This window comes from Acanthopagrus latus, chromosome 8 (genome assembly GCF_904848185.1).
Source record: "Acanthopagrus latus isolate v.2019 chromosome 8, fAcaLat1.1, whole genome shotgun sequence".
Taxonomy (NCBI): Eukaryota; Metazoa; Chordata; class Actinopteri; order Spariformes; family Sparidae; genus Acanthopagrus; species Acanthopagrus latus.
The window spans coordinates 27,279,075-27,306,922 of NC_051046.1; the positions used below are offsets into that span (position 1 = coordinate 27,279,075).

At 40.4% G+C, this 27,848-nt stretch overlaps 2 protein-coding genes and 6 non-coding genes across 15 annotated transcripts; 7 read left to right on the forward strand and 1 right to left on the reverse strand.

Moving 5' to 3' along the window:
* fam169b (family with sequence similarity 169 member B) lies at window positions 1-7,832 on the reverse strand. Of its 5 annotated transcripts, none has more exons than XM_037107072.1 (9): window positions 7,408-7,832; window positions 5,270-5,398; window positions 4,795-4,897; window positions 4,630-4,715; window positions 3,431-3,593; window positions 2,442-2,624; window positions 1,810-1,935; window positions 1,670-1,719; window positions 1-1,371 (listed from the first exon to the last, which is right to left on the reverse strand). In XM_037107072.1, exons 2-9 carry the CDS (start codon window positions 5,393-5,395, stop codon window positions 1,045-1,047), a joined length of 1,164 nt encoding a protein of 387 aa, XP_036962967.1. In that variant the 5' UTR covers window positions 5,396-5,398; window positions 7,408-7,832; the 3' UTR covers window positions 1-1,044. The 5 variants fall into 5 exon arrangements, with proteins under 5 accessions (XP_036962967.1, XP_036962963.1, XP_036962964.1 ...); XM_037107068.1 differs by lacking the exon at window positions 7,408-7,832 and adding an exon at window positions 6,292-6,369; XM_037107069.1 differs by lacking the exon at window positions 7,408-7,832 and adding an exon at window positions 6,196-6,317 and having other exon boundaries at window positions 5,270-5,411.
* On the forward strand, window positions 7,245-27,802 carry ldhd (lactate dehydrogenase D). Of its 4 annotated transcripts, none has more exons than XM_037107063.1 (12): window positions 7,245-7,382; window positions 15,126-15,238; window positions 16,628-16,769; window positions 17,372-17,513; window positions 17,673-17,786; window positions 18,254-18,413; window positions 18,508-18,707; window positions 21,133-21,261; window positions 21,529-21,656; window positions 22,324-22,414; window positions 25,172-25,283; window positions 26,798-27,802. In XM_037107063.1, the coding sequence occupies exons 1-12, from the start codon at window positions 7,293-7,295 to the stop codon at window positions 26,976-26,978; spliced, it is 1,602 nt and encodes a 533-aa protein (XP_036962958.1). In that variant the 5' UTR covers window positions 7,245-7,292; the 3' UTR covers window positions 26,979-27,802. The 4 variants fall into 4 exon arrangements, with proteins under 4 accessions (XP_036962958.1, XP_036962961.1, XP_036962959.1 ...); XM_037107064.1 differs by lacking the exon at window positions 7,245-7,382 and adding an exon at window positions 8,551-8,610; XM_037107066.1 differs by lacking the exon at window positions 17,673-17,786.
* Window positions 8,524-8,594, forward strand: trnag-gcc. The gene has a single exon. It is a non-coding gene; the product is annotated as a tRNA-Gly (tRNA).
* Window positions 9,241-9,311, forward strand: trnag-gcc. The gene has a single exon. It is a non-coding gene; the product is annotated as a tRNA-Gly (tRNA).
* Window positions 9,895-9,965, forward strand: trnag-gcc. Its single transcript has one exon. It is a non-coding gene; the product is annotated as a tRNA-Gly (tRNA).
* On the forward strand, window positions 10,226-10,296 carry trnag-gcc. Its single transcript has one exon. It is a non-coding gene; the product is annotated as a tRNA-Gly (tRNA).
* Window positions 11,301-11,371, forward strand: trnag-gcc. Its single transcript has one exon. It is a non-coding gene; the product is annotated as a tRNA-Gly (tRNA).
* On the forward strand, window positions 11,939-12,009 carry trnag-gcc. The gene has a single exon. It is a non-coding gene; the product is annotated as a tRNA-Gly (tRNA).
* Window positions 27,803-27,848: the final 46 nt, after the last annotated feature.

Sequence of the window (27,848 nt, forward strand, 5' to 3'; positions counted from 1 at the left end):
TTTTCTGAAATGTATGTCTTATGATTTATTGGCAATATTATATTCAAAACAAATGCAAAACAGAAGCATTTCAACCAGTGTCTCCACAGATTGCTTTGCTGCTGTCACATCATGCACATCATGCTTTTCCATCTCTGTTTATATACTTGGGTATCTATCCACTTAAACTGACTGAAGGAGTAGGTTTGCAAAATATCCATATTCAGAGTTAGATAAGAAGATTGGGCTGGACTATTTCTTGGCTAGGAGCGGAGAAGGACTTTGTCACAGAGCCATGCAAGCTGTTTGCCTTTATCTACAGTTTATGCAAAGCTAATCTAACTGGCTGCAGGTACATAGTTACTTAACACACATGGGAATGGCATCAAATGAAGGCAAATGGGAGTATTTCCCACAGCATGGGAGAAGTCTTTTAAGATCAGTGACACTGGAAGCTATGGAACTAAGTGATTCAATATACATACCTTTTATACCTCATATTACAAAGACATGTTAGGCTATCTTCCACAGTATACATATAGCTGCTGAACGATCTGATTGGTGAGTAAATATAATTATATTGGTATGCATAGCTTTATCTGTTTTTTTTTCTCATTAGCACTCTGCTCAGGTTGAAGGTTGGTGGAGCCACGCTGGGAATTACATGAGGCCATCAATTTCAAGAATGATAAAGGTGTAATTTGTCTCGCCGGAACAGTGATAACAGCAGAATGATGGAGATGTCAATGGAGCATAGTCTGTGATGCCAGATAAAAACAGAAAATAAATAGCTGCATGGCAGCCGTATGCAGAGAACAAGTTTCACAATGTTGTGCTCATTATGACTGTATGTGAACCAAAGAACCCTTTATGAAAAGAGGTTAGCCAGAATAATAAAAAAAAAAATTCTGACATTTTAAAATTGTATTTTTTAGTATACTTATCAGTCTAGAAATGTCTGTATAAACCTCATGACATTCATATAGTATGACTGTCAGCTAAGTTTAGGTGGGGGCATCCACAGCAGTTCCTTCTGATGGCTGGTGCTGCTCACAGTGATCTAACTCATGTCCTTCTGACTCGTTTGATTCTTTCTTGTGTTTCCTCTGAATCTGGCTTCTCTCTGCAAGGCTCTGTAGATAGAGAGGGCTGCAACATCAGGGCTTGTTTTGTGTTCAACTTTGCCGGTCTGGTGGGAGGTCCACGGTCCAGCTCATCAGCGTGGGCTGCAGGACTACATCCTGTTCCAGAGGTCTTGCTGCTTGGGGAGCTTCCTCCTTGGCTTGGATCGCACGGTTTAATTTGTTCCTCAGAAGAGCCTGTTGCCGGTGGAGTGTTGACGTCGCAGATGTTGAATGAGGTCGGTTCAGGTCGGCAGTTGTTAGACTGCTTCTAAATAGAACAGAAGAGATTCCGAGATGTTTAGGCAATACAATGACTGCTTGATTTCATAAAGAAGTCAGCTTTCATGTTCTTCATAATCTTCATCAGCCCGCACTGGGATGTCTCTGTAACTTTCCTGTCTTCATGGTCTTTATATGGTATGAGCACCTTATGTGGCTGCACTGTGTACAGGTCTACAAGTGTTGAAATCTACATCACCACCTCTTTTATAAAGCATTTCTTTTGGATGATACATAAACATCAGAGAACAAACATAACATAAGCAGAGAAAAGCTAAGACTCTCACTTCATTCCTCTGTGTTTCTCCTGATGTTGGACCACTCTCCTCATTAAAACCTATAAAGACAAGAGCCAAATAAGACCACATAAAAATTGATGGGTACACTAAGTACACTAAAGTAATGAACTATATAAAAAAATTATTACAGATGGAATAGCGGCCCAGCTTGATGTTGAGCCAGATGTTTCTTCTCTGAAGCCAGCCCCCTGGAGCCTCCACTTCATACAGACGCTCTTGATAATCTTCATTTTGCTGCAGGAACTTCCTGCACACTGAACACACAGGAGACACACACACACACACACACACACACACACACACAAGCATTAGAGTTAGCTAAATTATAAAAGAAAGAAGCTGTTCAACTGTCATCTGAGCTGCTTCTTTAAAACCAAACACTGCACACCTCAGTGTTCAGATTCTTTGTTCTACCTGTGATCTCTGTTGGGACTGCGAGTAATTTTGGGAACTGATACTAGAATGCAACTGATCGACTTTTGGTTGTATTTAGACATTTAGGCGTTTGATCTATATATACGTACATGAGTGCATGAACATTTCCAATTAAATCCTTTTGCTGCTTCCATGTGGCATAATTATGCAATACCGACAACCAGTGAACCCTTCAGAAATGTGCATTCTTCTGCCCAATATGGCAAATCATCTGACAAAATGATCCTCCAGATAAGAATAAAGGGAAACAAGGAAGGAAGAGAATGAATGTAAACAAACAAATAAACAGACTTTGTGGGTAGGATGAGGGAGAACCTTCGCTGACCTGCCACCATGCTGGGTGATAATGGAGAGCTGACTCCCATAAACTCCTCTGTGGAGAGCGAGTTGCAGAAATCCTCCAGCATGTGAAGGCCACAGCCTCTCCTCCTCCAGCTCGCCCTCACCAGCACTGTGTCCAGAACAGGCAGCAGGTAGGCTTGACTGCTCCAGCTGTCACACAGGCTGCCTGAAATATGAGCCGGGCAACAGTTACTGTTATAAAGAATGTAATCCATCACAGTAGGTCCACGGTAGAATACAGCTCGATCCATGCTGGATTTTTGAGGCCAAATGAAAAGAAAATTGATAGTTAGTATATTGTATTCACTGATATTCTTCTTGATGTTCTTTTTTCACATGAAATTATAAAATATACAAACATCTTTGATAAAGATCCTTTAAAACTATAATCCTTAAGATTTGAACGTACTCGCCCCTTTTTCAGAAATGAATTATGGTCTACAATTTTATGTTGTAAATGCATTTCTTATTAGCTCTCCATACAAGAGTTTCCACTTTTTGAGGCCGAGCCTGCCTGCCTGCGGTGGACTGAAGTAAGACCTCGATAAATTTAATATAATACAATGTTAATCATAATAGTGTTTATTACTGTATTAACATCACAGGGCGTGATGGTTACAAGGAGCAGCGGCAGTGAGCAGGTATATGAAGAGCTGCAGGAGACAGGCTGTCAAACTCTGAAGGCCAATTGATGGTCTCTATGTCCATACGGGTGTGCATGGCAGTTATTGCAGCATCTTGTCTGCCCATCTTGCACACAACTCAATCCTAATGTTGTTATTTTAATGTGCGGATGTGACCTCTTGTTGGTAGAAATGCTAGAAATACTACTGTTGACTTCCCTTTAAAGTAATTTAGAATCAACAGGTAATAAGTATGTAGTAAACGAATAGCGAGCAGCAACTAGCAATGTTAAAAATTGCAGCAGAAACACCCGGCCGCAGTCATTCTCATTTTCTTCCTCCATCCTACCTTTGTGTTTGACGGTGTAGAAGCCGACCGCCTGGCTGTCTCTCCACAGCAGTTTACAGCTCTCTGTGCGGGGGTGCTGGGAGAACAACACCTCCTCCTCTGGGAGTCTGTCCACTACCTGACTGAGCAGGAACACAATCACCCTCTCCACAATCGACTGCGCCTGGAGCAAAACTCATGGACTTAGGGATCACACACACACACACACATGGCTGCAGTCAAAAGCAGTTGAAAGATAAAATTATCCCCTTTGTTTAGAGTAAGCTTTACCTGCGCTATTAAAAGCTTGATTTGTTTTTGGTCATATGATTACAAGTTAGTTCTAAATAATAACTGAGTTTAGTAAGTGATCAATTAACTTGCAATTAGTTGGTCAAAATTACAAGTGCTTGCAATGAAGCAATAATCAAAAATGTCACGGTATCAATACTCTTTGAAGCTACATCATGGTTTAAAGTGAAAACTCTTGATGATTCTGACTTCGACAGACTAAACTGTTATTCAAATTTCCAGAGAAATGGGGAAAATCGACTTCAAACAATACACAATAATACCAAAGAATGCACATTTGTTTCCCGTCCACTAAACAATTACAGCCATTTGTCTGCTGCGTCACAATGTCTACTTTGAGGAGAAGTTTTAGAATGAAAAGCACATCTTATGTTCCAACTCTAATGTTTTCCTTTATCTTTACTGTATCTGCCTCTCTCCTTGACTTCCTACTAATCATATAGTCACGGAGGAAGCAAATGTGTGGGATGTGTTGCTAAATTGCCTAAGAAAATACATGATTTGGGAATGTGCAGCGATTCATATCAGACTAATATACCATATGAGTCCAATTCAAATGCTGGCACCATCAAGCTTTCCTTCTTAAGGTTCATCTGGGAGTTGAACCCATGACCTCTTGCATAGGGAGGATCGCGTGGGTTTTCTCAAGATCACTTGGAAAAACCTTCTCCCTCGAGAAACGTACAAACACAGTTTGTCTTGTGGAGGGATGTCTGTGTACCTGAGGGAAATGTGCAGTGTAGCACGTTCAACTAAACATTGTACAAATCCTATTTTGACTCTCCAATGTGCTGTGTGCTTCCCCTTGTCCCTGTGTTTAGAATTATATTTCTTTCCTCATTGTATGGAGCTGTGTAGGAGCCCTGGTCTACTTATCAAGCTGAGGTATTAAAAAAAAAAACAGTTACCAACATCAAACCACTTCTGGATGTGCTGGATGTTCGCAGGACGTCAGCCACACACCACCACTTGTCATGCAGGTATAAAGCCAGCACTGGAAGGCCGAGCAGAAGGAGTCAGTCCGTGACTTGTGTGTCTGATTAAGGCCAATAAAAGTATGTTTCATTCCAAACCTTGCGTTGGATCGTCTGGAGGGTGAAGCGCCAGAAGCGAACAGTCGGGCTGGTCATCTTCAAACAGCTGCAACCGTCTTACATTGTTTGCAGTTATTGCTACCTGAGAAGACAGGAAGACAACTTCACACACTTTATCTACCTTCCTTCATCAACTAGCAACAGTGTAGCAACAAACAGTCGGCACTTCTTTACACACTTCCCCTTTTTTTCATTGTCAGACAAAATAATAAGGCAATAAAAAGTAAAAACATTTCAGGTCCCGAAAGACAAACCTATAGCAAAACCAGCGAAAAGAATTTCCGCTCATATTTGCAAAATCACCTCCCATTTGTTAACTGTAATTAGGAGGCTATTGACAGGTGATTATTGCTAATATTTCTGCCTGCACTCCATCAAAAACAGCCATCAATGTCATTGAGAAGTAAAGGAAAAGCTCAATCATTAGGTGTTATGTTATTCTATGCTATGGTACCTCGGATGTCTGTGATGCTTGAAACACTTCATTTCCGCGTGCTCTGGACTCTAAAGAGGAGAGGTACTGTTCAGACGCTGACGTCAGGTCACTGTCATCCACAGCTGGAAGGTCCACAGGGTACATGGCCTGTCAAACACATCTGTTTAAAGGGATAGTTACACATTTACAACATCAGCGAGCAACAAATAAATGTCTCGCCTTCATAAGTGGGATGACTTCAGTGGTGACTTAGGAGGAAAGATAAAAAAAATAAAATAAAAAAAAACAGTCATCCCTAACCAAGTGTAAGCTGTCCAGTTCCCAAATACAGAGAATACGTCCTCGCACCAGACTGCATTCAAAATTCAGACCGTTTAAAGTCGTCTTAAAACAAGTGATATGTTGACTTATGACCTCTGGCAAGCTGTTTGTTCCTTATGGTAACATCGGTACTCCAGTTCAAATCACCGCAGATGAGTCCGTTTTCTGTGAAACATTAACTTGGATGTCACACGGCTGAGGCTCCGTCTGCAGATGACTGCGTGTTAACAGTAACGTCAGTTTTCTCAATGAGGAGTCTATTGTGTAATATCGTGCCATACTTCTGTATACAACTTTACTATTGAAGAATAAGGTAACGTTTTTGGTACTGAGTGAGTCTATAGCAAAACACAACAAATGCTGGTCTAGTGACTTGCAAGACCAGCTTGTGTTTTGGTGCTGGTCTACGCTGGGTTTTTCAGCAGGGAATTGACAGCTGTTGTTTTTGACTCTCTGTTCATAATGACTAAACTGGGCTCTGTTACAGCTGCGTGCACTTTGAACTTCTAACTTAGCAATGCTAACAAAAACAACATGTAGGTTAAGCAAAATGTGCTTAATGCTTCGCAGAGCGACTTCACAACATATACTTAAGGCTTCATTTCAAAAACGTCTCAACTTACTTTACGAATTAAAGAGCCCTGGAATAGACAGGTTGACAGGACAGGAAGAAAGTTCTGCTGCACCTGTAACTTCCGTAAACGTCACTTTGAAGTCACCTTGACGTCTTGTTTCTTGGTCTTGCAGCGCCACCCTCTGGTGAATGCGAGATATAACGTCATAGGCGAGCTTCAGAGATAGCTCTCAAGCTCGCCAGCTTTAGCTAGGAAATGACCGGAAACACAAGACTTGGACTTCAAAATAAAAGTCACGGAAAACACAAAGATTGGAAAGTAGTAAACACAAATTTAAGGTTATATTTCCACAACAACAACCAACTTGAACTTGCATGTGACAATGGCATGTCATGGCAGGCATTCATAAATGCAATATTTAGCTGTAGGTCACCTAAATGTCAGCTCAAGGGGCTCTTGGTCCTATGATGTTGATGATGTGAGTTGTGTCACAATAAAGATTTGATACTCTCTACACGTTTTACATCTTCTACATGTACCCTATATGATGTAGAATGAAAAGCCCAGAACCCACAACCAATGGCTATGGAAGTAATGTTCATTTTAAAAGATCAACTATTCACAATTTAGTCTACAGAAAAGTCCATTTGCAGTGTATGTGCACTAGGAGCTTGACAGTAGTAGTAAAGACTAAATGTTGAGCCAAAGCTATGGTCTGAGAACCATAATATTTCATCTTTCATGTCATGATCACATTAGCAGGGAATTGCGGCCCTTTGACCAACTGGTCCTGGTACCACAACCTGAAAAATGAGGAAGCATGTTACAAGAAATGACATTAAGCTTGAATATGGAATTTATATTTGCTGTATGTAGGCTAGAACATTACAGCATCTCAGCATCATAATATGAAGGAAAGCAACAAAACATTTGGCCTCAACAAAAATAAAAGAGATAAATTAGTCAACTGTAAGAATGCACTATAAATGTAGCAATAAGATGTTTTGTACAAATGACTACACTAATTCTATAATAGTCATTTTTTATTGTGAAAAGAATGACCGGATGTCCCGCATCTATCTCGCTCTAGACTTTGGTCGGATCCTACCAGCCCGTGTCGCAACTGTAGTGCAGTGTAAATAGCGATGCATGGACTGACACCGAGCCGACAGCTGCTGTCCCACTGGCGCTGCCTACTGCACTGTCGAAGCTTTAGAACAGAAAACACGGCCAGGGTAAGCGCTTTGTGAAAAGACTTACACTTTATCGTTTCTTTGTAATGTTGCTTTACGAGAGGTCACGTGTAGAACAAACGTACAATCCACCTGCAGCAGCGACAGGTCGGAGGTTTGGTGTGTGTCCCGACCGTTCGCTCCGTCGCTAATGAGGCTGTGCCATGTAAACAGCCATTAACTGCTAATGATGTTCGCAAGGTATTATTAGCATTGCGGACATGAGCTACTAACCTAGCCGCGGTTGTATATAACTTGTACTGCATTTGTAGCCGTGTTACCAGATTTTACAACACGGTAAGTTTTATCTGCGCTTCTCTAAGCGGTTTGGCAAAAATGTTAGCTCGGGGCAACCTTGTTTTTATTTTTAGGCGTGCTTTAATGTGTCGCTATGTAGGGCCATTCACAGACATTTCGGGGGCTGTGGGCTCAAGCAAAAAGGCAACCCACCCCACCCACTACCCACTATTCTCTATCCAACTCTTCAGTTCATAACGACACAGAAATGTACACATGTTGAAGAAAACCAATTAGTTTCTGAGCGTGAATGGGAAAAATAAACCTGTTATGTGTGGATTTTGCATTGCTTTTGCATCAGTGTTTGTGGTGCATTCCCAGCTCTCGACTGGACAAGCTTTTTTGTCTTGCAAGTTTTTCACTTTTTTCTTTACTTGTAGCCCAACATATAGGCCAATAGAATCCCTACCCTTCCACTTGTGCTTTTCTTTCTAAACGTTCCATTCTGTGCATTGCTCCACAATCAGCAGCTGAGCTAAATGATCAACTGACATTATAAGGTCTATTGAATTTTAGTGAAAAACCTTAATCCTGTACCAAAATACCAGATAGGCGATTACCATATTGTTCATCTGTAGAAAATGTTTTGGCTGGTAGGTTCATTTCTCAGGTGAATTCACATTTCTTGACAGGGTGAAAGTCAGATCACTATATTTTCTGTGCACAATGATGCTAAAAACATATTGATGCTACTGATCTGTGCTTCCCTCCTTCATGTGGCAATTTAGAATTGTACCACTAGCACAGTATTACTATGAATAAGGAGACCATGAATGTTTGAGCTCTGTCTTCTCGTAGCCTGCATGTGGCCATGGCTTCTGATTTTCATGTGTTGTGACTGTATCAAGCATTGGTGGTTCAGTGGTAGAATTCTCGCCTGCCACGCGGGAGGCCCGGGTTCGATTCCCGGCCAATGCATCTGTCTTTTGTAACAGTAAGTAGTTTCACTCAAGAACATACTGACAGAATTTTACAGACTTGCAGTGAGTAAAAAAGGTGTATAGGTGCAGTTCCATTGACGGCCTTGAAGGCTAGTAAGCTCGTCTTGAATTGGATATAGGCTGCAACAGGAACTCGACATTAGCCTCATTCACACTGCCGTTTGAATGTGCCAATTCTCCATCCCCACCTCTGTCTGAAAGTCTCAGAGGGCGGTGAGGGGTGAAATTTCGCTCCGGTGCTGATATGCCTCTGGAGGTAGTATCAGAGGCACAGCATTGGCGAAACGAGCCAGTGAGAATGGATAAGCCGGTGTTGTGTATCAAGGGCCTTTCGGTCTGACAGTCTGGTAACTACACAAGAGAAATGTCCCACAATCTTCCCTCCCCACGTGGCAAGGCAGAATTCTACCACTAAGCACCTATGCAAGATTACTGTGGGTTAGAAGACCCTGATTACTTGACTTGGGTTGACCTTTGTAGTACGCCAATGTTTTTGGTAAGAAGACAATTAGTAGATGAGCTCATGTTTACACTTGTAATACAAAAATGTGTGTGTGTGGCCTACAGATCTGGACTTCATGGCTTTGGTAGTTGCGCAACCAGCATGGGTAGTATTGCACCCAGCATTGGTGGTTCAGTGGTAGAATTCTCGCCTGCCACGCGGGAGGCCCGGGTTCGATTCCCGGCCAATGCATCTGTCTTTTGTAACTGCAGGCATTTTCACTCATGAACATACTGACAGAATTTTACAGACTTTTGTTTTGGGGTGAGGAAAAAAAACAAACAAACAAATTACTCATATAGACTCTATGTACTTATTCCCTGCAATACCAAATCAATTCACAAATGTGACACATGAATGTCACAAAGATTTCAGATAACTCAACATTCCAGAAAAAAAACTACATTCGACAAAGCACATTACCCTAAACACAACATTTCAGCCAGCACGATGATATTTCACAACATTCCGCAAGGCACATTTCCAAAAATGTGACATTTCACAAAACAAAACATTTCACAAAACAGTCTGATATTTCACAGAACCATTTCAGAAAAAACAGCAATTTCAGGAAGCAAAATCAACAAAACCTCAGTCCTCCCTCCCCATGTAGCAGGGCAGATTTCCAGCACTAACACCAATGCAGGGTTTCTGTTGGTAAGAAGACAATTAGTGGATGAGCTCAGGTCTACCCTAATACACAAATGTGTGTGTATCAGATCTGGATTTCATGGCTTTGGTAGTCGTGCAACAAGCTTGGGTAGTTATGCCACCAGCATTGGTGGTTCAGTGGTAGAATTCTCGCCTGCCACGCGGGAGGCCCGGGTTCGATTCCCGGCCAATGCATGCATCTTTTGTAAAAAAAACAACACATGGAACCATTTCAGAAAAACAACATTTCAGGAAACACAACCAACAAAACCTCAGTCTTCCCTCCCCATGTGGCAGGGCAGATTTCCAGCACTAACCATCAATGCAAGGCAAGGCAAGAAGACAATGGTTGAGCTCAGATTCACTTTTGGCAATATAGTGTATGCATGTGGCTTACACATCTGGATTTCTGGGCTTTGGTAGTTCCGCAACCAGCATGGTTAGTCCTGCACCCAGCATTGGTGGTTCAGTGGTAGAATTCTCGCCTGCCACGCGGGAGGCCCGGGTTCGATTCCCGGCCAATGCATCTGTCTTTTGTTACTGTAAGCATTTTCACTCATGAACATACTAGCAGAATTTTACAGACTTTTGTATTGGGGCGAGTAAAAAAAACAAGAACAAATGATTCATATAGACTCTATGTACTTATTCCCTACAATTTCAAATAAATTCACAAATGTGACACATGAATGTCACAAAGATTTCAGATAACTCAACATTTCAGAAAAAAACTACATTCGACAAAGCACATCATCCTAAACACAACATTTTAGTCAGCACAATGATATTTCACAACATTCCACAAATCACATTTTCGAAAATATGACAAAACAAAACATTTCACAAAACAGTCTGATATGACACGGAACCATTTCAGAAAAAACAGCAACAATTTCAGGAAACACAACCAACAAAACCTCAGTCTTCCCTCCCCATGTGGCAGGGCAGATTTCCAGCACTAACCATCAATGCAAGGCAAGGCAAGAAGACAATGGTTGAGCTCAGATTTCCACAAGGTGTAAGAGACTGTGTGCAGGCCAGTCAAGTTCATCCACACCAAACTCTCTCACCCATGTCTTGATGGACCTAGCTTTGTGCACTGGTGCACAGCCATGTTGGAACAGGAAGCAGCCATCCCCAAACTGTTCCCACAAAGTTGGGAGCATGGAATTGTCCATCATCTCTTGGTATGCTGATGCATTCAGAGTTCCTTTCACAGGTACTAAGGGGCCAAGCCCATCTCCTGAAAAACAACCTCACACCATAATCCCCCCTCCACCAAACTTTAACTTTGTGGCTGAGTTGCTGTCGTTCCCAATCACTTTCATGTTGTTATCATACCACTGACAATTGGCTGTGGAATATTTAGGAGCGAGGAAATTTCACTACTGGACTTGTTGCACAGGTGGCATCCTATGACAGTACCACACTGGAATTCACTTTTGGCAATATAGTGTATGCATGTGGCTTACACATCTGGATTTCTGGGCTTTGGTAGTTCCGCAACCAGCATGGTTAGTCCTGCACCCAGCATTGGTGGTTCAGTGGTAGAATTCTCGCCTGCCACGCGGGAGGCCCGGGTTCGATTCCCGGCCAATGCATCTGTCTTTTGTTACTGTAAGCATTTTCACTCATGAACATACTGGCAGAATTTTACAGACTTTTGTATTGGGGCGAGTAAAAAAAACAAGAACAAATGATTCATATAGACTCTATGTACTTATTCCCTACAATTTCAAATAAATTCACAAATGTGACACATGAATGTCACAAAGATTTCAGATAACTCATCATTTCAGAAAAAAACTACATTCGACAAAGCACATCATCCTAAACACAACATTTTAGTCAGCACAATGATATTTCACAACATTCCACAAATCACATTTTCGAAAATATGACAAAACAAAACATTTCACAAAACAGTCTGATATGACACGGAACCATTTCAGAAAAAACAGCAACAATTTCAGGAAACACAACCAACAAAACCTCAGTCCTCCCTCCCCATGTAGCAGGGCAGATTTGCAGCTCTAATCACCAATGCAAGGTTTCTGTTGGTAAGAGGACAATTAGTAGATGAGCTCAGGTCTACCCTTGTAATATGCAAATGTGTGTGTATGTGGCCTACAGATCTCGATTTGATGGCTTTTAATATTGTACAACTAGCATTGGTGGTTCAGTGGTAGAATTCTCGCCTGCCACGCGGGAGGCCCGGGTTCGATTCCCGGCCAATGCATCTGTCTTTTGTAATTGTTGGCATTTTCACTCATGAACATACTGGTAGAATTTTACAGACTTTTGTATTGGGGCGAGTAAAAAAAGATACTTATTCCCTAAAATTCAAAAGCAATTCACAAATGTGACACCCAAATGTCACAAACATTTCAGATAAATCAACATTTCTGAAAAAACTACACTCAACAAAGCACAGAACTCAAACACAACATTTCAGACAGCACTAGGCCTGGATATTGTTAAGAACCTCATGATTCGGTTCAATTTTGATTGTTTGCGTCACAATTCGATTCGATTTCGATTCGGTATTCATTTAAATGCTTCAATATCGATCCAGTAATAAGCAGAATTACACAAATAATTAGAGTAACTGTTGATCATTTTAAAATAATTATTTATTTTCATGCCCATATGAACAGCCATGCTATAACTCACCTTTAGGCCAATTTTCACCAAATTGCATTGCATTGCCATTGCATTGTTGAGCAATACATATCTGAAAATAAAGCATTAACAAAATAAAACTGAAAACAAAGTACAAAAGTAAAAAAAAACTTGACAGTACTGTAACATTTAAGTAAAGTGCACGTAAACTTAAATTATATTTTTTCCCTCTTGGAAACTGTGATATAGCTCACATAACAGTATTGAACATCAAACACACTTGGATGCGACTGTAGCAAAGGGCTTGAGATCCTTCACAATGAACTTTGTGACGACCCTAGTGCATTCCTGCATTCTTTCTGCTGTCATCTTCATTTGTCTGGTGATTGTGAATGGGGTCGTCTGCAATGTCACCGGAGCTGTGGTAGCTGCCACTTGGTTCATGCTGCCTACAGGATTAACGTAACATATCAGTGGCTCTAGAATCGATGCTGTAATGACTACAAACTTAACAACAAACTTACAACAAATTTACAGTGACTTGACATTGCAGAAACGAAACCAGGTGCTGCTACCATGGCGCTACAGTCTTGAGCGTTAGCCGGGCTTCTAACTTTACTTAATTTGTTATAGCAATCAAACACGCCGCACTACTTTAGCTTCATACTATGCACGCTCTCCAAGTGTTTGGTGATGTTGCTAGTTTTACCCCCCTTGGATGCAACTTCTCTCTGTCATAATTACGCGACAGTTGGGTAGATGTTCAAAAACCATCCATGTTCTTGAAAGTGTTGAAAGCATTAAACATGTATTTTAATGGACATGTATAAGGACATTGGACATGAAGGAAGTTACACATTTGCCAAGCAAATCAATTCCTGCAGTCTTGCAGGACCTTTTCTCTGTCAGAAGTAGCTATATCAAGTAAAGTACATACAACAAGAACACACACAACCACGGAGCAAAACAGGCTTCATATAACTGCAAAGCTATCTCTATGGTTCTACTAAATGCATTTCTGCTGTGTTCCGGCTCCTGTCTGGTTTTGGTCACGATTGCAGTTATAGGTATGTGTTATAAACAATACAACGCAAAGTGTTCCCAACCAAAGGATTTGTCGAAGAGCTTGTATATGTCTCTTTTTTGAGATTTTTGTCCTGGCGTCAACACAGGTGTAAAAAGTAACCGGATGGTATGTTGTTGTTTTGGTGTTTGACCTCCTGTCTGCTCTGTGCTGAATTCAGCTGAATTGCAGCATTGTGGCTCTGGCATTTGCCAAAAATAGATGTCCTGTGTCCTCCATCCCAGCTCTGGACTGCCGGAGCTGGGACGGAGCAGATATGAAGCGCAGTGCAGTGGACCTGATGGAAGTTAACACATAGAGTACAGTGAAACCTATCAGGGTGGAATTAAGGGGTAGTGATTCAGTTACACAGATGAAAAGCAACAGATGGAAAAAAAACGAGGCAGCATCTCCTCCATATTATACAACTTACCTATCAACAAGCGTCCTTAGATCTTTTCCATTTAATGTCTCTCACAAATGGATCCTGCTCTGGAATTCAGCTTCTGTTGTTTCTCCCGTGTGCATGCTGCTTCACCAGCAGTACACCTCATTTCCAGCACCACAGTATTTTTTTGACAAGTTTCTCATCATTGAGAGCTTAACTTTCACACAGTTCTTCTTGACTGTCCCTCAGTATTACTGACTGAAAAGCCTGATGAGGACCTTTTTATTTGAATCAGGTGTGTCGGAGCAGGGAAACAGAGACAGGATTGAAAAAGACTCGTCTAATGTAATACCGAGGGACATTCAAGAAGAACTGTCGCTGTAAAAAATGCGAATGCCTATTTGAATAGGCTTATCTACAAAATGAACAGCAAAGAAACATAATGCATGGCTAAACTTACATCTTCCAAGTTTGGTGCTGGGTCTCAGACAGCCAGCAACAATCTCTTTAGAGCTTGTAGGAGAGGCTATCAGGAGATGCCCAAGTATGAGCGCTTCTAAATAGTACATTATGAAAGGGTCTTTCTTTGACAAATTATATTTTTACATGAAGTTCCGTCATCATTTTTAGAGCATCTTCAAACACACAGACAGTGGTGCTGCATGTCAAACCCAGAAAAAACATCTTCTTTGCTTTTACTTTTGACATCTTCATAAAACACAACAGACAACACATTAACCAAGGTGGAGCATAGTCCCCTAATCTGAGGCGATGCTGTGACACATGTCAGGCAGTTCAGGAGCACTTTTTGTGCATGTTTTGTAAATGTGAAAAAAGCCAGGTAACACATTTAAGGAAAAGGTAAAAACCCAAAATATGTAACATGTCTCCTTTTAGGTGAGGTGTGAGAGCAGTTCTACAAGACTGATGTCAGATGTCAGAATTAACCTATTGTTGTATCACTTGCACGTCAGGTGTTTCAGTGGCATTTAACTTGTGAATTCTTTGTAACATGTGGTGGCCCTGAAAGGTGCTTTTGTTGATAAGCAGGGAAACGTTAAATTGACAGAGTTTGAGTGGAGTTTGACATGTACTCTTAACAGCAGGGATAAAACATGACATATCAAGGCTATTTTTAAGTGTACTGTTCAGTTAATGTCTCCAATGTTACATATTACCTTTTCCACCCACTCTTTTGTGATGGCTCTCTCTCTATCACTGTTTCATCATTTGTGTGTGTGTGTGTGTGTGTGTGTGTGTGTGTGTGTGTGTGTGTGCATAGAGTGCTGCTCTGGACAGTGTCCTCTCTGCGTTCAGGTCTATATGTGGTGAGGATGGCGTCTCATTGGGTGAAGCTGTTAGAGAGCAACACGGCAAAGATGAGTCTGTACACAGGTCAGTTTCTCTCACTCCATCACACACTCATCATATTACATTGTAATTGTGTTTTCAATACTATACAAAAGTCTTTTTTCCTCCTTTTCTCTCTTGGACCTGTACCAGTTCCAGTAATACTGTGTTGCCTGGAGGTTGGTAATTCCCCTGTAAATGATCATGAATTAGATATTTTACTACATGGCAGTATTTCAGAAAACCTTGGAGTGAGACGGGGGAGAAGTTGGACAGGCACATCTGGGCACATACATTTTTTGGGGTGTTGGTCCATTTGGTGAAGCCACCTTCACCGCCATGTCATTACTTGGCAAAACAGTTTTTGGTGACCAGAGGGATTTCTGACGTGGTGACCAAAGCCTGCAACCTCAGTATTTTCAACAGTGTAGACAAGGTGGATGGAGTCAGTTAGTGTAAAATGAGAAAAAAAATTGATTGGAACTGACTCTCCATTCAGGTTTTTTTTTGTTTTGTTTTTTTTTATTATTAAAACTGTGTAGCAAAATGAGTCCAACTTTGTAATGCTTATAGTCAGAGTCATCCTGAACAGGACAATTGTGAAAATTTCAGCAAATCTCTTTAAAGAATTTTTTTTTTAATCATAGTGAAATTAGAAACTTTAATAGTCTTATATACTTTCAGCTGACTTTCCCTTTAATTAATCTTGAGAAATGTACAATAAGCAAATCGCTTTAAGAAATATACATTACATACATATTATTGTGCTGTTATTGAAGCATTTTTTTTTTTGTCAAATTCTGACTTATTTGGGTATGTCACATTCAATAGGTCTTCAAAGAACCTGCATCAAAATCCAAACAGCAGTGTTTGCATATGAGGGCTCACTTGATCAAGTCAGGAAAGCAAAGTTGCTTGTAACTGTCTGTGATGAGGGTCCCAGCTGGAAAGGCAGTCCCTCTGTATATGAACATTAATTGGCCAAACTGTGAATGTCTTGTAAGTTGCACTTTGCCACAGCCAAGATAATTACAGCCTGACTATGGAAATAGCTGTCTGCTTTAAAATAGTTGTTGTAGTGTTAATAGTGTTTGCAGGTTATTCATTTTACAGGTGATTTATAGCCTCCGCCGATCAGATTGTTTTTCAGTTTAAAAGCCTGTGATGTAGAGCACTAGTGTGGAGTCTGTTCTCAAAATCAAAGGGGGATATTATACCAAATATAGATCATATGTAAACAAAAATATAATAGACATATCTTTAATTCCCTGTTATGATATGTCATTGAAAATAACCCTAACCCAGACTGACTAATCACTGCATGAGAGTTGCCAGCTCTGTTTTCCTGTTTTGCAAGTTCTACAAGGGGTGATTTAAAAAAGGTGTTATTTAGTGGAGAGCAGTGAGTGGGAGTGTTGCAATGTTCCTTTTTAGATGTTGTCCCCCAGATGTGGTGGTGTTTCCTCATTGTGTGGAGGAAGTCAGCGCCCTGGCTAAGGTCTGCCACAACCACCACCTACCCATCATCCCCTTTGGCACTGGAACTGGTCTGGAGGGAGGAGTCGGTGCATTGAAGGTGTGTGTGTGCCTGCGTGTGTGTATGTCTGTCTGTGTCTGTCACTAAGTAAGTATAACTGTGCATTGACACTTTGGAAGTAGGAGCAGGAATGAAAGTAGTAGATTAGTAGTATTGTGTTTCAGAGACCTGAGGTCACATCATTTAATGAGAAAGCAAAGTGGAGAGCGATGCTTTTTCTGATTGCAACAAAATTTAACATGATTAGTTGTTTGGTCTACAAAATGCTGAAAAATGTCATTCATTGTTTTCCAAAGCCCAAGATGACGTCCTCAAATGTCTTGTTTATCCACAACCCAAAGAGGTCAGTTTACTATCAAGGAGGAGGAAAGAAACCAGAAAATATTTATATTTATGAATCTGGATTCAGAGATTATTTGATATTCAGATATTACTTGTTTTGTTTTCTTGAAAAAAATATTCTGGCTGATTAACAAAATAGTTGTCAATTGATTCAGTTGTTAGCAACTCAGTAAATCATTGCAGCACTTATCGCGATTAAACATTAAAAAAGGATTTCGATTTATAGTTTTAGTATTTCAGTTGATGTTTAGTATTTTTTATTTACTCTGTGTCTAAATGTTTCTCTCTCCTGCCCTTAGGGTGGTGTGTGCTTCAGCCTTAGGAACATGGACCAGGTTCTGGATCTCCACCAGGAGGACTTTGATGTGACAGTGGAACCTGGTGTGACTCGGAAGGCCCTCAATGCCTACCTGCGAGAGACCGGCCTGTGGTTTCCTGTTGGTCAGTCACACCATTGCTAAGTTTTCATTGTATTATCCTGTAGCTCAATGATCACAATGTCAGCCTGAAGGAATAACTGAGGTGAAGAAGAAATGATTTAGTTATGTTTTGTTTGGGATGTAATTTTGTTCACCCTTTTGTCCTGGGTGTGGTCCTCAGTGACTCCAGCCTGCTGTGTGCGTGTTGCAGAATTTCATCCGGCCTGGTCAGTCATGTATGCCAGAACCATCAATCCAGCATATGGATATCTTTCACTTTTCTATTTCCCTGCTGGTCAGTCACATAAGAAGCCTTTTACAAGACAAGTCTTTTCCATTCAACCATCCACTAGGAATTCTGTGAAACAATCTAAATCACCTTTGCCAGGAATATTTTGTCATCTTCTGTGGAAATAAAGATAGTAAAATGTTTTAAGCTGACACTGGGGCAAATCATTTTACTCACCATTGTTCCATTGTGGGTGACATGGATGGTGATTTAGAAGTTTTAACATTAAAGTTGTTCAAATTCATATATCCATCAGGTGGTGATATTGCATACGAAATCTTAACTTCCTGAAAGTGATTTTCAGCTAAAATCATGAGATTAAATGATTAAAAAATAAATAGATAAATAAAAAGACAGGATGAATTAAATGTTTTTAATCAGTTGGGAATTTTAAAAACTGGATTATAGTAGATTAACATGTACTTTTTATTTCCCTGAAGAAAACACTAGTGATGTTCTGCATTCATCATCAGATCCTGGTGCTGATGCCTCTCTGTGTGGCATGGCTGCCACTAGTGCGTCTGGTACCAATGCAGTGCGCTACGGAACTATGAGGGAAAATGTTTTAAACCTTGAGGTGGTGCTGGCTGATGGGACCATCATACATACGGCTGGGAAGGGCCGACGTCCCAGGTATGCATTAGCTGTGCTCACCCACAGATACGCAGCATTGTCTAGTGAAGCCTTAATACCCTGACCTTTCTTTTTTGACTTTATCAATCTTTAGGAAGACATCAGCAGGCTACAACCTGACTAACCTGTTTGTGGGGTCAGAGGGCACCCTAGGGATCATCACTAAGACTACATTGCGCCTGTATGGCATCCCAGAGGCCATGGTGTCAGCCGTGTGCTCTTTCCCCTCGATCCAGGCTGCGGTGGACAGCACAGTGCAGGTTCTACAAGCGGGAGTACCCATTGCTCGTATTGGTAAGGAAATTATGCCTTACATCCATACTGTCAATATTTTTCATGTGTTTTGGTTGAAGAAGATGTCAGCTGTCAGGTTGATAACAAATGAAACTGGAAATGGTTGATATGTAGTAACAGTACCAAGACAAAGACAGCTTCAATAGTGCAACAAAGGAGAGAGGATAAGAAAACACAGTATACTGCACTTGCAGTATTTCGAAGTTAGGTGCCTTTACTGCAAACTTACTGCAAACTTGTGGAGCACACTGGATCACACTCGATTACTGTGCCCCACAGTTCACACAAATACATACAAAGTCAAAATATCGAGTAACATAATAACAAGGGACAAAATGAAATGGAAACTTACTTCACAACAAAAGCAATCTCATGACACTTTGAGCAGGTCTAGACCGTACTCCTTGATTCATTTATTTACAGATACCTAACATTTCCCCCATGATGTCGTAGCGAGAAAGTGAGCCTTTTAACAGGCCGAAACCTCTCACAGAACCGGACTCAATGGTGGGTGGCCATCGCCCTTTGATTTAATTGTCACTTAAGTTTCCATTGAAGACACGTTAATGGAAGACCACAGTGAATTGTTTGAGACACTTTTTCAGTTTTGGTAAACTGAACTGTGTGTCGGCATGTTGCAGAGGTAAGAAATGTCTATCTGATGCATGTCTGATGCACGTTACTACTCAACTGCGCACTGACTGCCACTCTGTCACACACAGGATGTATGTATCGCATCATGTTAAGTGACTGCTGGTGAAAATCCAACATTTCCTGATTTTGCTGCTTCATGATAAAAGCTTTTAAAGTGAAACTCTTGCCAAAATGCAACCTAGGCTTTTTTGTGAATGTATCTGAGAAAAACCTTCATATAAAAGCATAATTACAATGAAAGAGGCACTTTTAAGATTTACCGTATTTTCGTTTTTGGGTCAAGCTCATTTTCAATGGAAGTAGCATTCCACCTTAAATCTCCTCCTCCATGTTACGTCACATTCAGAAATTGATACTTCTCGGCTGGCAGGACAGCGGCTAGCGGAACAAGCAGCTGCTAAGGTGAGTTGTTCAAAAACTTTCTTTTTAGTAAACTCTGTGTACACAAACTGTTCTCAATGCTCGTATTCATGTGTAGAGACCCTGGTGATTTCATGTTGTGTCGAACCTTCCTAGTGTTTTAAAAATAGCAATTTTGATGCTATCGCTAAAGTGCCCCAAGCACTCCCATTGAAAAAGAGTTTGACCTGAAAACGAAATACGATAAACCTTAAAAGTGCCTCTTTCATCATAATTATGCTTTTACATGAAGGTCTGACTCGGGCACATTCACAAAAAAAAAAAGCCTAGGTTGCATTGTGGCGAGAGTTTCACTTTAAATAACTGAATAATAGAGGGCTTCAGTTGTGGAGTACTCATAGGAAATTAATCGTGTCACCTCAATTGTCAGCTGTTCATGTTCTGTAACGTTGAATGCCGACTGGAGCTGCAGGGGAACTGTACTCCATGAAAGTAATGGAGAGGGGAGAGGGGGAAAGGAAGAGGGCAGACCTGAGTCTCTGGTGAGTGCTGAGTTTAGTGAAAGGTAGACCTGAATTGCCAATTTATTGTAATTCTTATACCTCCACTGATATTTTCTGTCCTCTATTTAATTTTTATCACTCACTGAAAATATGTGATCGATGAGGAACAAGATCAGATTTGATGGCTTTGTCCCTCAGCATATTTAAGATCACAGAGGGATAGTACAGTGCTGTTTGGCACAAAGACATTGAGAGTGGAGCCTTTGCCACTGATTTGGTTCAAGTTTTCTGTATGTGGGAAGTACAAAGAGAATTTGAACAGTGAATCTATCTTTTGAGTATCTTAGAGTTGTATATGCTCAAAGAGGAAGACATCTCTTTGATAATCCGCCTCTGTCCTCACAGTATGTGGCCACGACTGAAGATGGAATTAAACGCATATGAACTGAATCTCCGGACTACTCAGACTAGTCTAGCCCACATATGAAGCACAACACTGGAGGGGATCTGAATGTGTGTTAAGTGTGAGCCGTGGTAATGTAATCCTGTGGACAAAAGCTGACGTCATTAGGCTTAATGAAAGATAAAACATCCACAGAGAGAAGGAGGAGAGATCAGTAGGGTTTGTGGAGAGCGGGCTTTTAAGACAAAACGAGGAAGAGATTAAACTGTATTGATCCCTGAGAGAAAATGGGATCTAGCAGTGGGGGAATAATAGAAAACAGGAAGGAATGTATCATAAAACTAGCTGTGAAAATCAAATCAATATCACATTTTGGCATTTGGAAAATATGTATTTGACCATGGGATGAAAGTCACGACATATTTATCTACTACTATCTGCCTCACACTGACCTTAGTCTCTTTGTTCTGTGTGTGTTCTGACTGTGTGTTTGTGCATCTTCCAGAGTTTCTGGATGAAGTGATGATTGATGCGTGCAACAGGTTCAGCTCTCTGTCCTACCCTGTGACCCCGACCCTTTTCCTGGAGTTCCACGGCTCTGAGCGAAGCGTCGAGGAGCAGGTCAACCTAACAGGTGTATAAATGTAACAGATTTCTAACAACTGATGTCACATACCATTGTTGTTATTCTATAAAACCTTAAATGTGTCAAAATAATATTTAAGGCACAAGGCACTGGTTAGGTATTGGTAAACATAATGACCGGTTGCTGTGAGGTTGGGGGGGGGGTGGGGTGCTGTAGCTTCATCATGGTAGGTGCGCTGTATATTTTGACAAGTAGAATGAGGCCAAACATTCAGGCTGTCACATGAAAAATGTTTCCGGTTTGTGTGTTTTACAGAGGAAATCACTCAGAGCAATGGTGGGTCAGATTTTCAGTGGGCCCGAGATGCAGAAACACGGAACAGCTTGTGGAAAGCTCGTCATGATGCCTGGTACGCTGCTCTGGCTCTCAGACCTGGCTGCAAGGTAAGGTCACTTGACCTGTGCTGAACAAAAAAAAAGCTGCTTTTAGCATGAAAAATACCCCATGATTATAAGAGTTTAGTACAAGTTGCTGCTGACCCCCATAATATTAGCTGTTAGCTATATCAGTATGCTTCTTTGTTATCCTTTACTTTATATGAGAAACCACTTATATTACTAATAAGTATACAAAGTAGGTTCAAGGAAAGGGGAGACCAGAAGATTGAGATACTATGTTCCACCACCATACAATCTTTTATTGGCCTGAACACCACAGATTGATGATTGTAACAGCTTAAGAGGATCCTTGGGTCATAGAAATGTAATATTGTTCATTAGAACTATTCCACAGGGATAGAGCAATGTTCTTCTGGCAGTATCCTCTAGTTTTATCACTTACCACAGTACTACTCTGCTCTGTGACTGCTGTGTGGAAAACTCAATGCCATTACAGCTCCAAGTATAAGGTTACAGGATGTTGCTTAAATGTGTTGCCTCGTAACGGTGAACAACAGGCTGATTAATTATCCTCCTACGCTAACACTGCAGTAACTGTTATGAGGCTGTTTTATGTCTCACTTTATTAAAGTTCTAAATCCTGGTGATTACGAGAGACTACTTGTTGTAATTCAAATGTTGTGACCTTATCTTGTGTGTGTTTGTCCCACAGGCCTACTCTACAGATGTGTGTGTCCCTCTGTCTCGACTGCCTCAAATCATAGTGGAGACAAAGGAGGACCTGATTGAGAACAGGCTCACAGGTGAGCAGACTGCAAAGAATAATATGAAGCAGACTTGAGTTTTAAAGGAATGGTTTACAAAAAAATATAAATTCAGTCATCTCCTCACCCTTGTGACAATGGAAAGTCAGGTGAAGTTTCATAAGTCCACAAACATGCCGGAGCTTCACAGCAAAAGAGTGTTGCAGCATTCTCCTAAACAACGAGATAGAAACAGTTAGCTGGGGACTTATTTTAAACAACAAGCAACAAAAAAACACGGCTCCATACAACTCTCCTGGTGTTATCCAAGTCTGTGGAATCATAGAGATCTCAAGGTCCTTGAAGAGGGATGTTGTTTACATCCTGCGGTCGAGCTCGTTGAGCCACTTCAGAAGACCTGCATGCTTACGCTTTTGGCTGAGCAGCTACCACAAAGAGTTCAGCGTGATTAACGTCTTTTTAAATACATTTTCAGATCACTGGGTTTCTGGAGACTTGGATTATGTAGGATTGTGGAGCCATTTTATCTTTTTTTGGGGTTGGATCTTAAAACAAGTCCCCAGCTACTTCAGTTGTTAAGAAAAATGTTGGGAAAAAAATGTTTGCTGTCAAGCTCCACAAATATTTAGTGCACTACAAAATTTGATCTGACATTCCATCAGCTGATAATGACTCAATTTTCTTTTTGGGTTGTATGATGATTTTGATTATGCTTGACATGGGAGTATAAAGCTTGTAGATACCTTGGTAATAATGTATCATTATTTTTACAATCAGAGCCATTCACACCAAGTGTAGAGAGAACAACTGACAAGACACCTCAGATATACATTATAATGACAGGTCATTATAATATATGACTAATTATATATAATTTAAAGATGCAGTATCTTACCTTATTGACCGTTTTGTGCATTCCATTTAATGTGGCTGTGCCAAAATTTAGGCGAAAACATCAACAGCCACATTTTTTCCACCATGATAAATTCTTAACACTTAACCTTTTTTAATTAGCACATTGGACAAGATTCAGTGGGTTTGATATAATGCAAATAATCTTATTATCCCGGCATAAATGTGATTAAGAAGATTACTAACTCACTGCACAAAAAATTGTACCTTAATGTAAAAAAATAGCTCAGGCTGACGTATGTGACACAGGCAGAACAACACTGTTGCCAGCAGATGAACTGGCAGCTTTATGACTACAGCAAAGTCAGTGATATCTATTCTTCTTGTAGAGAATTTGTACTTTGTTAGTCTTTCCCACCAAATAAAAACATACTGTTTTATGGCAAACTGGTTCGATTGTGGCATGGAAATTTTTACCTTTGAATTGATTCAAAATGAATTTATTTGGCACTTGTTCGGTCCAGTCAGTATTAATAGAATTACTATTATCCATTCAACGAGTAAATTAGATTTGGCTGGACTAAAAATACCTAATTTATTCAGTATCTCGGCTATTGCAGCTCTGGAAAAGGATACCAAAAAGTCTTAAAAAGTGTTGCATTCAGTTTCCAGAGAAATGACTTTAATTTTTAAAGTCTTAAATATTTTCTTTTCCCTGCAGTAAACAGTGATGTTAGTTATACAGTGTTGCTGTATCTGTGACAGGCTGTCAGTAGACATTATTTATTAACTAAAAGTGCTATTGTTGTGACAGTGTATTGGGCTGCAGGACATAGTTGAACCCTTTTTTTGTGGGGATTCTGTCAGCATCATCAGACCTGCAGCAAACACTGTCACTCCCATCATACTGTCATACTTTGACCTGTATTGTGTTGAATGTGACAGTAACTCCTTTCATTAAGGACTTGTGTATATTTGACTCCAATCACAGTAAAATGTTAAAAATGTAATATTCTTCTTCTTTGAAATCAGAAAGTCTTGCATGTAAAGTCATTAGGCCGAGCAGTAATATCACAATAACAGTAGTTATTAGAATGCTTTGTTTCCACACAGCTCAGTGTGCTTATGCAAGTCAACCTGAAGTCCATTCATTCATATACAAACCTCTGGGATCTTGTCTCAGATGTGTATGCTGAAAAATGTCAATTTGTCACCAGATTTCTGGCCAGTGTGCTGTGTGCCTAAAGTTAGTATAAACAAATCAGCAAACTAATTGATCAATGTAATATAGCTCTGTTTCAACCTTTTTTTGGTGAGTGATCATGCTTCAATGCATGCGCACACAAAAACAGTGAAATTGTGCTTCTCTCTGATGGTAGCGGGGACATTTCTGTGTCTCTATAAAGACATGCACATCCATGCATTAATCAATTGGGGGCATACGTCCTTGATTACAGACACAAAAACAAGACAGTGTGTGAATTAGGCGCAAGCTACTGATCAAGCCGAAACAAGTGAGGTAATTAAATGGCAGCGTGTTTTATAGCTGGAAAAATCCACTTTTAATCACTAGAGACAGATGTGTCGTTCTTATTTAAAAGTAACATAGTCTCACTATAAATTGGATCATGAGAAAATCAAATAAAACAGTAAAAAAGTAATGGATGTGAATGCCAACTATTGTATGTTTATTATATATATACATAAGTTATGTACGTGCAAGAACAGTTACTGTATATAGTATATTTATCTTTATTCTAATAGGGTTTTTTTTATATTTTCTATTCAACTTATTTTATTCTTCCAATATCTCTTTATTATTGTCTCTATTTTTACAGACTTACTCCTGTGCTACTACTTATTTCCCTCTGTGCTGCTGTATTACCTGCAAACTTCTGCCAAAAGGGATCAAAAAAGGAACATTTTATCTTATCTTATTTTCAGGTCCCATAGCAGGTCATGTGGGTGATGGTAACTTCCACTGCCTGATGGTGGTGGACCCCAGTGACCCAGAGGAGCAGCACCGGGTCCACCTGTTCACTGAGAGACTGGCCAGGTAAAGAGCCTGTGAACCTCTGGCACTCTTCACCTTGTCACAAATCCTCCAGCAGACAGGCCCTTTCTCTGTGGGGATAGTTTATTAACTAATGATCAACTTGTGTAAACTGCAGCAGTTCAAGACTGCAGAGTTCAAGAACATGGTCATTCTTACTCGACACATTTACTGTATGGTCATAGTAGTTGCTGCTAATATAAACCTAGACCTTGCAGGAAACATTTGGTGGAAGTCCAGGTTTTCATCTACTGAATTCAGTCATTTATACCAGCATCAGTGTAGACCTGAGTCTCTCTCTATCATGACAATTCTATCTTTTTTAAGGATTTTTGAAGGACACTTTTCGAGCTTTCGACACTTACCGTAAACATTCTGCCTTGAAGCCAGCCAGGTCTCACTGCTCCCTTTTAGCAACTTTACTTTGGTATCTTCTTTTTCATTTACTCTTCAACTCTTTCTGGTCTCTCTAATCCTCCCCACACTTTGCCTAATCCTTTTCACTGTGTTGGCCTACCTGCAGACTAATTCACCTCCCCTTTGGCATCACACTCTTGCCCATCTCTCTCAGCTTATATTGATTTCAGAGGACTTATCTTTAAGTATTGGGTTCCGAAAAGGCTTTCAGATTGCGTGTTGTCTGTCTGTAAGTGGTGAATTTTTGCTAAATGCCAACATGAGCTTTTCAGAACATGTTTCGAAAACCTGTAAAACCACTAGCTGCATCAGGATAAGTCATAGATCCCAGTGTGTTTTGGCACAGAGGTTTACATGAAGAAAGCCATAGACACTGAAAACAATAACAGTGGTAAGTAGATTTGAGTGCTGAGGGTTTATGATTTAAAAGAGGGGAACATAAAGACTTAGGGAATGACATATGGAATTAGTTATGTTAACACACACACACGCAGTAGTACTCCCTAAGACCTACAAACACACTTTAATATGTAATATTGGTAAAGTAACCCTAAGACTGAAATTTTCCTACACTGCATGATCCATCATGATCATCATGTAGCACTGTGTCCACATGCGACCTTAGCTGACCTTTTAAAAGTAGAGTTTCTTCATAAAAGGACAAGGTGTTGTTAGACTGAAGCAGCTGTACCTTTTAGTTCAGGCTGAATCGGTACCAAAGTGTACCTGACAGGTGCTACTGTACATTGCACTTTGCAGAGCATCATAAGGTCCTCAAGAGGGACCATTATGGAGCTTTTATGGTGCCATTTGGGTATAAATATATACTCAGCCCGTTGATCTGTTTTTGGGTGTGAGTGGAGTGTGTCATGTGTGCAGCAGCAGCAGTACTTCAAATTGTCTGACTGAACAGGTCACAGAGAAACAGAGATAGTTGTGTTAGACACCAATGTGAAATATTTACAATTAAATGTAATTCAAGTTAGGTCAGTTTACAGATCATGGTACATGATTTTAATATTAGTAGTTTCAGTCTCGGTTGAATTTTATATACCGGTAAGTGATATCATTAACGTCTTTGTGGTCTGTGTTCCCTCCAGGCGAGCCCTGGCCATGGACGGTACATGCACAGGGGAGCACGGGGTGGGCTTAGGGAAGAGAGCGCTGCTGTGTGAGGAGGTGGGACACACGGCTATCCACGTCATGCAGGGTCTCAAGGACGCCCTCGACCCAAAGAACCTGATGAATCCTGGGAAAGTTCTGCAGCCAAGAGAACCATGAACAGCACCTCAGTCTGAATGAAAGTTACTAAACACAGAGAATCTCATGGTCATGATCATGACTTTGAAAATTGGTGTCAGAATGAAATCATGTCTTTAAGAGCTCATTGCACAACCTATTTCTGTTGATATTAAATATCAATAGGAAGGAAATCACAAATACTGTATTTTGAATGGATTGTAGGGACATTTCTGTCCTCATCTTTGAATTGTTGAAGCCAACATTGTGTGTGTGTACCTGTGTTAGAATACAGGTTGTTTTGCCTAGTTGACCTGCTGACAAAATACAACGAATTTTCTTTTTACCCACCAGTAAGTGCAACATGATAATTGAGCAGTAAGGAAATTCTTTGCTGTTCCCTGTTTTTGCACATTTTAATGAAAAGTTGAATATTGTTTTCACTTCACTCTTCACTTTATTTCTGCATTTTGTGATAGTTGATTATTTGATATCAAGTAAATGTACATTTGGCCGTCCCTTGCCACTTTACCCTCTTTTAGATGATAGTGAAGGGATGAAAAGTTTAATTAAAGAAAATAATCATTAGCTGCTGCCTTGGTGTGTAAATGTTGCATTGTGTAGTACATTATATTGTGAGGTGTAAAACTGCCTAATACCCTCATGAAATGGACAAAGCAACAGCAGCCATGACATACTGTTGTGATAAATCTACATGGCAACTCGGGCAATGTCAGATGTTTAAGATCAAACAGGATGCCACAGAGGTTGGTTGTAACTCAGGACTATAGAAGCTGGCATCAGAGGATGGGGAGACTGTGCTTTCCCTGAAACAGTGGGGAAAATAAAGGATATTGCTGTATGGATGTGAGTCATCATTCATTTTTTCTTTTGCAACAGTAACAGAGTTTC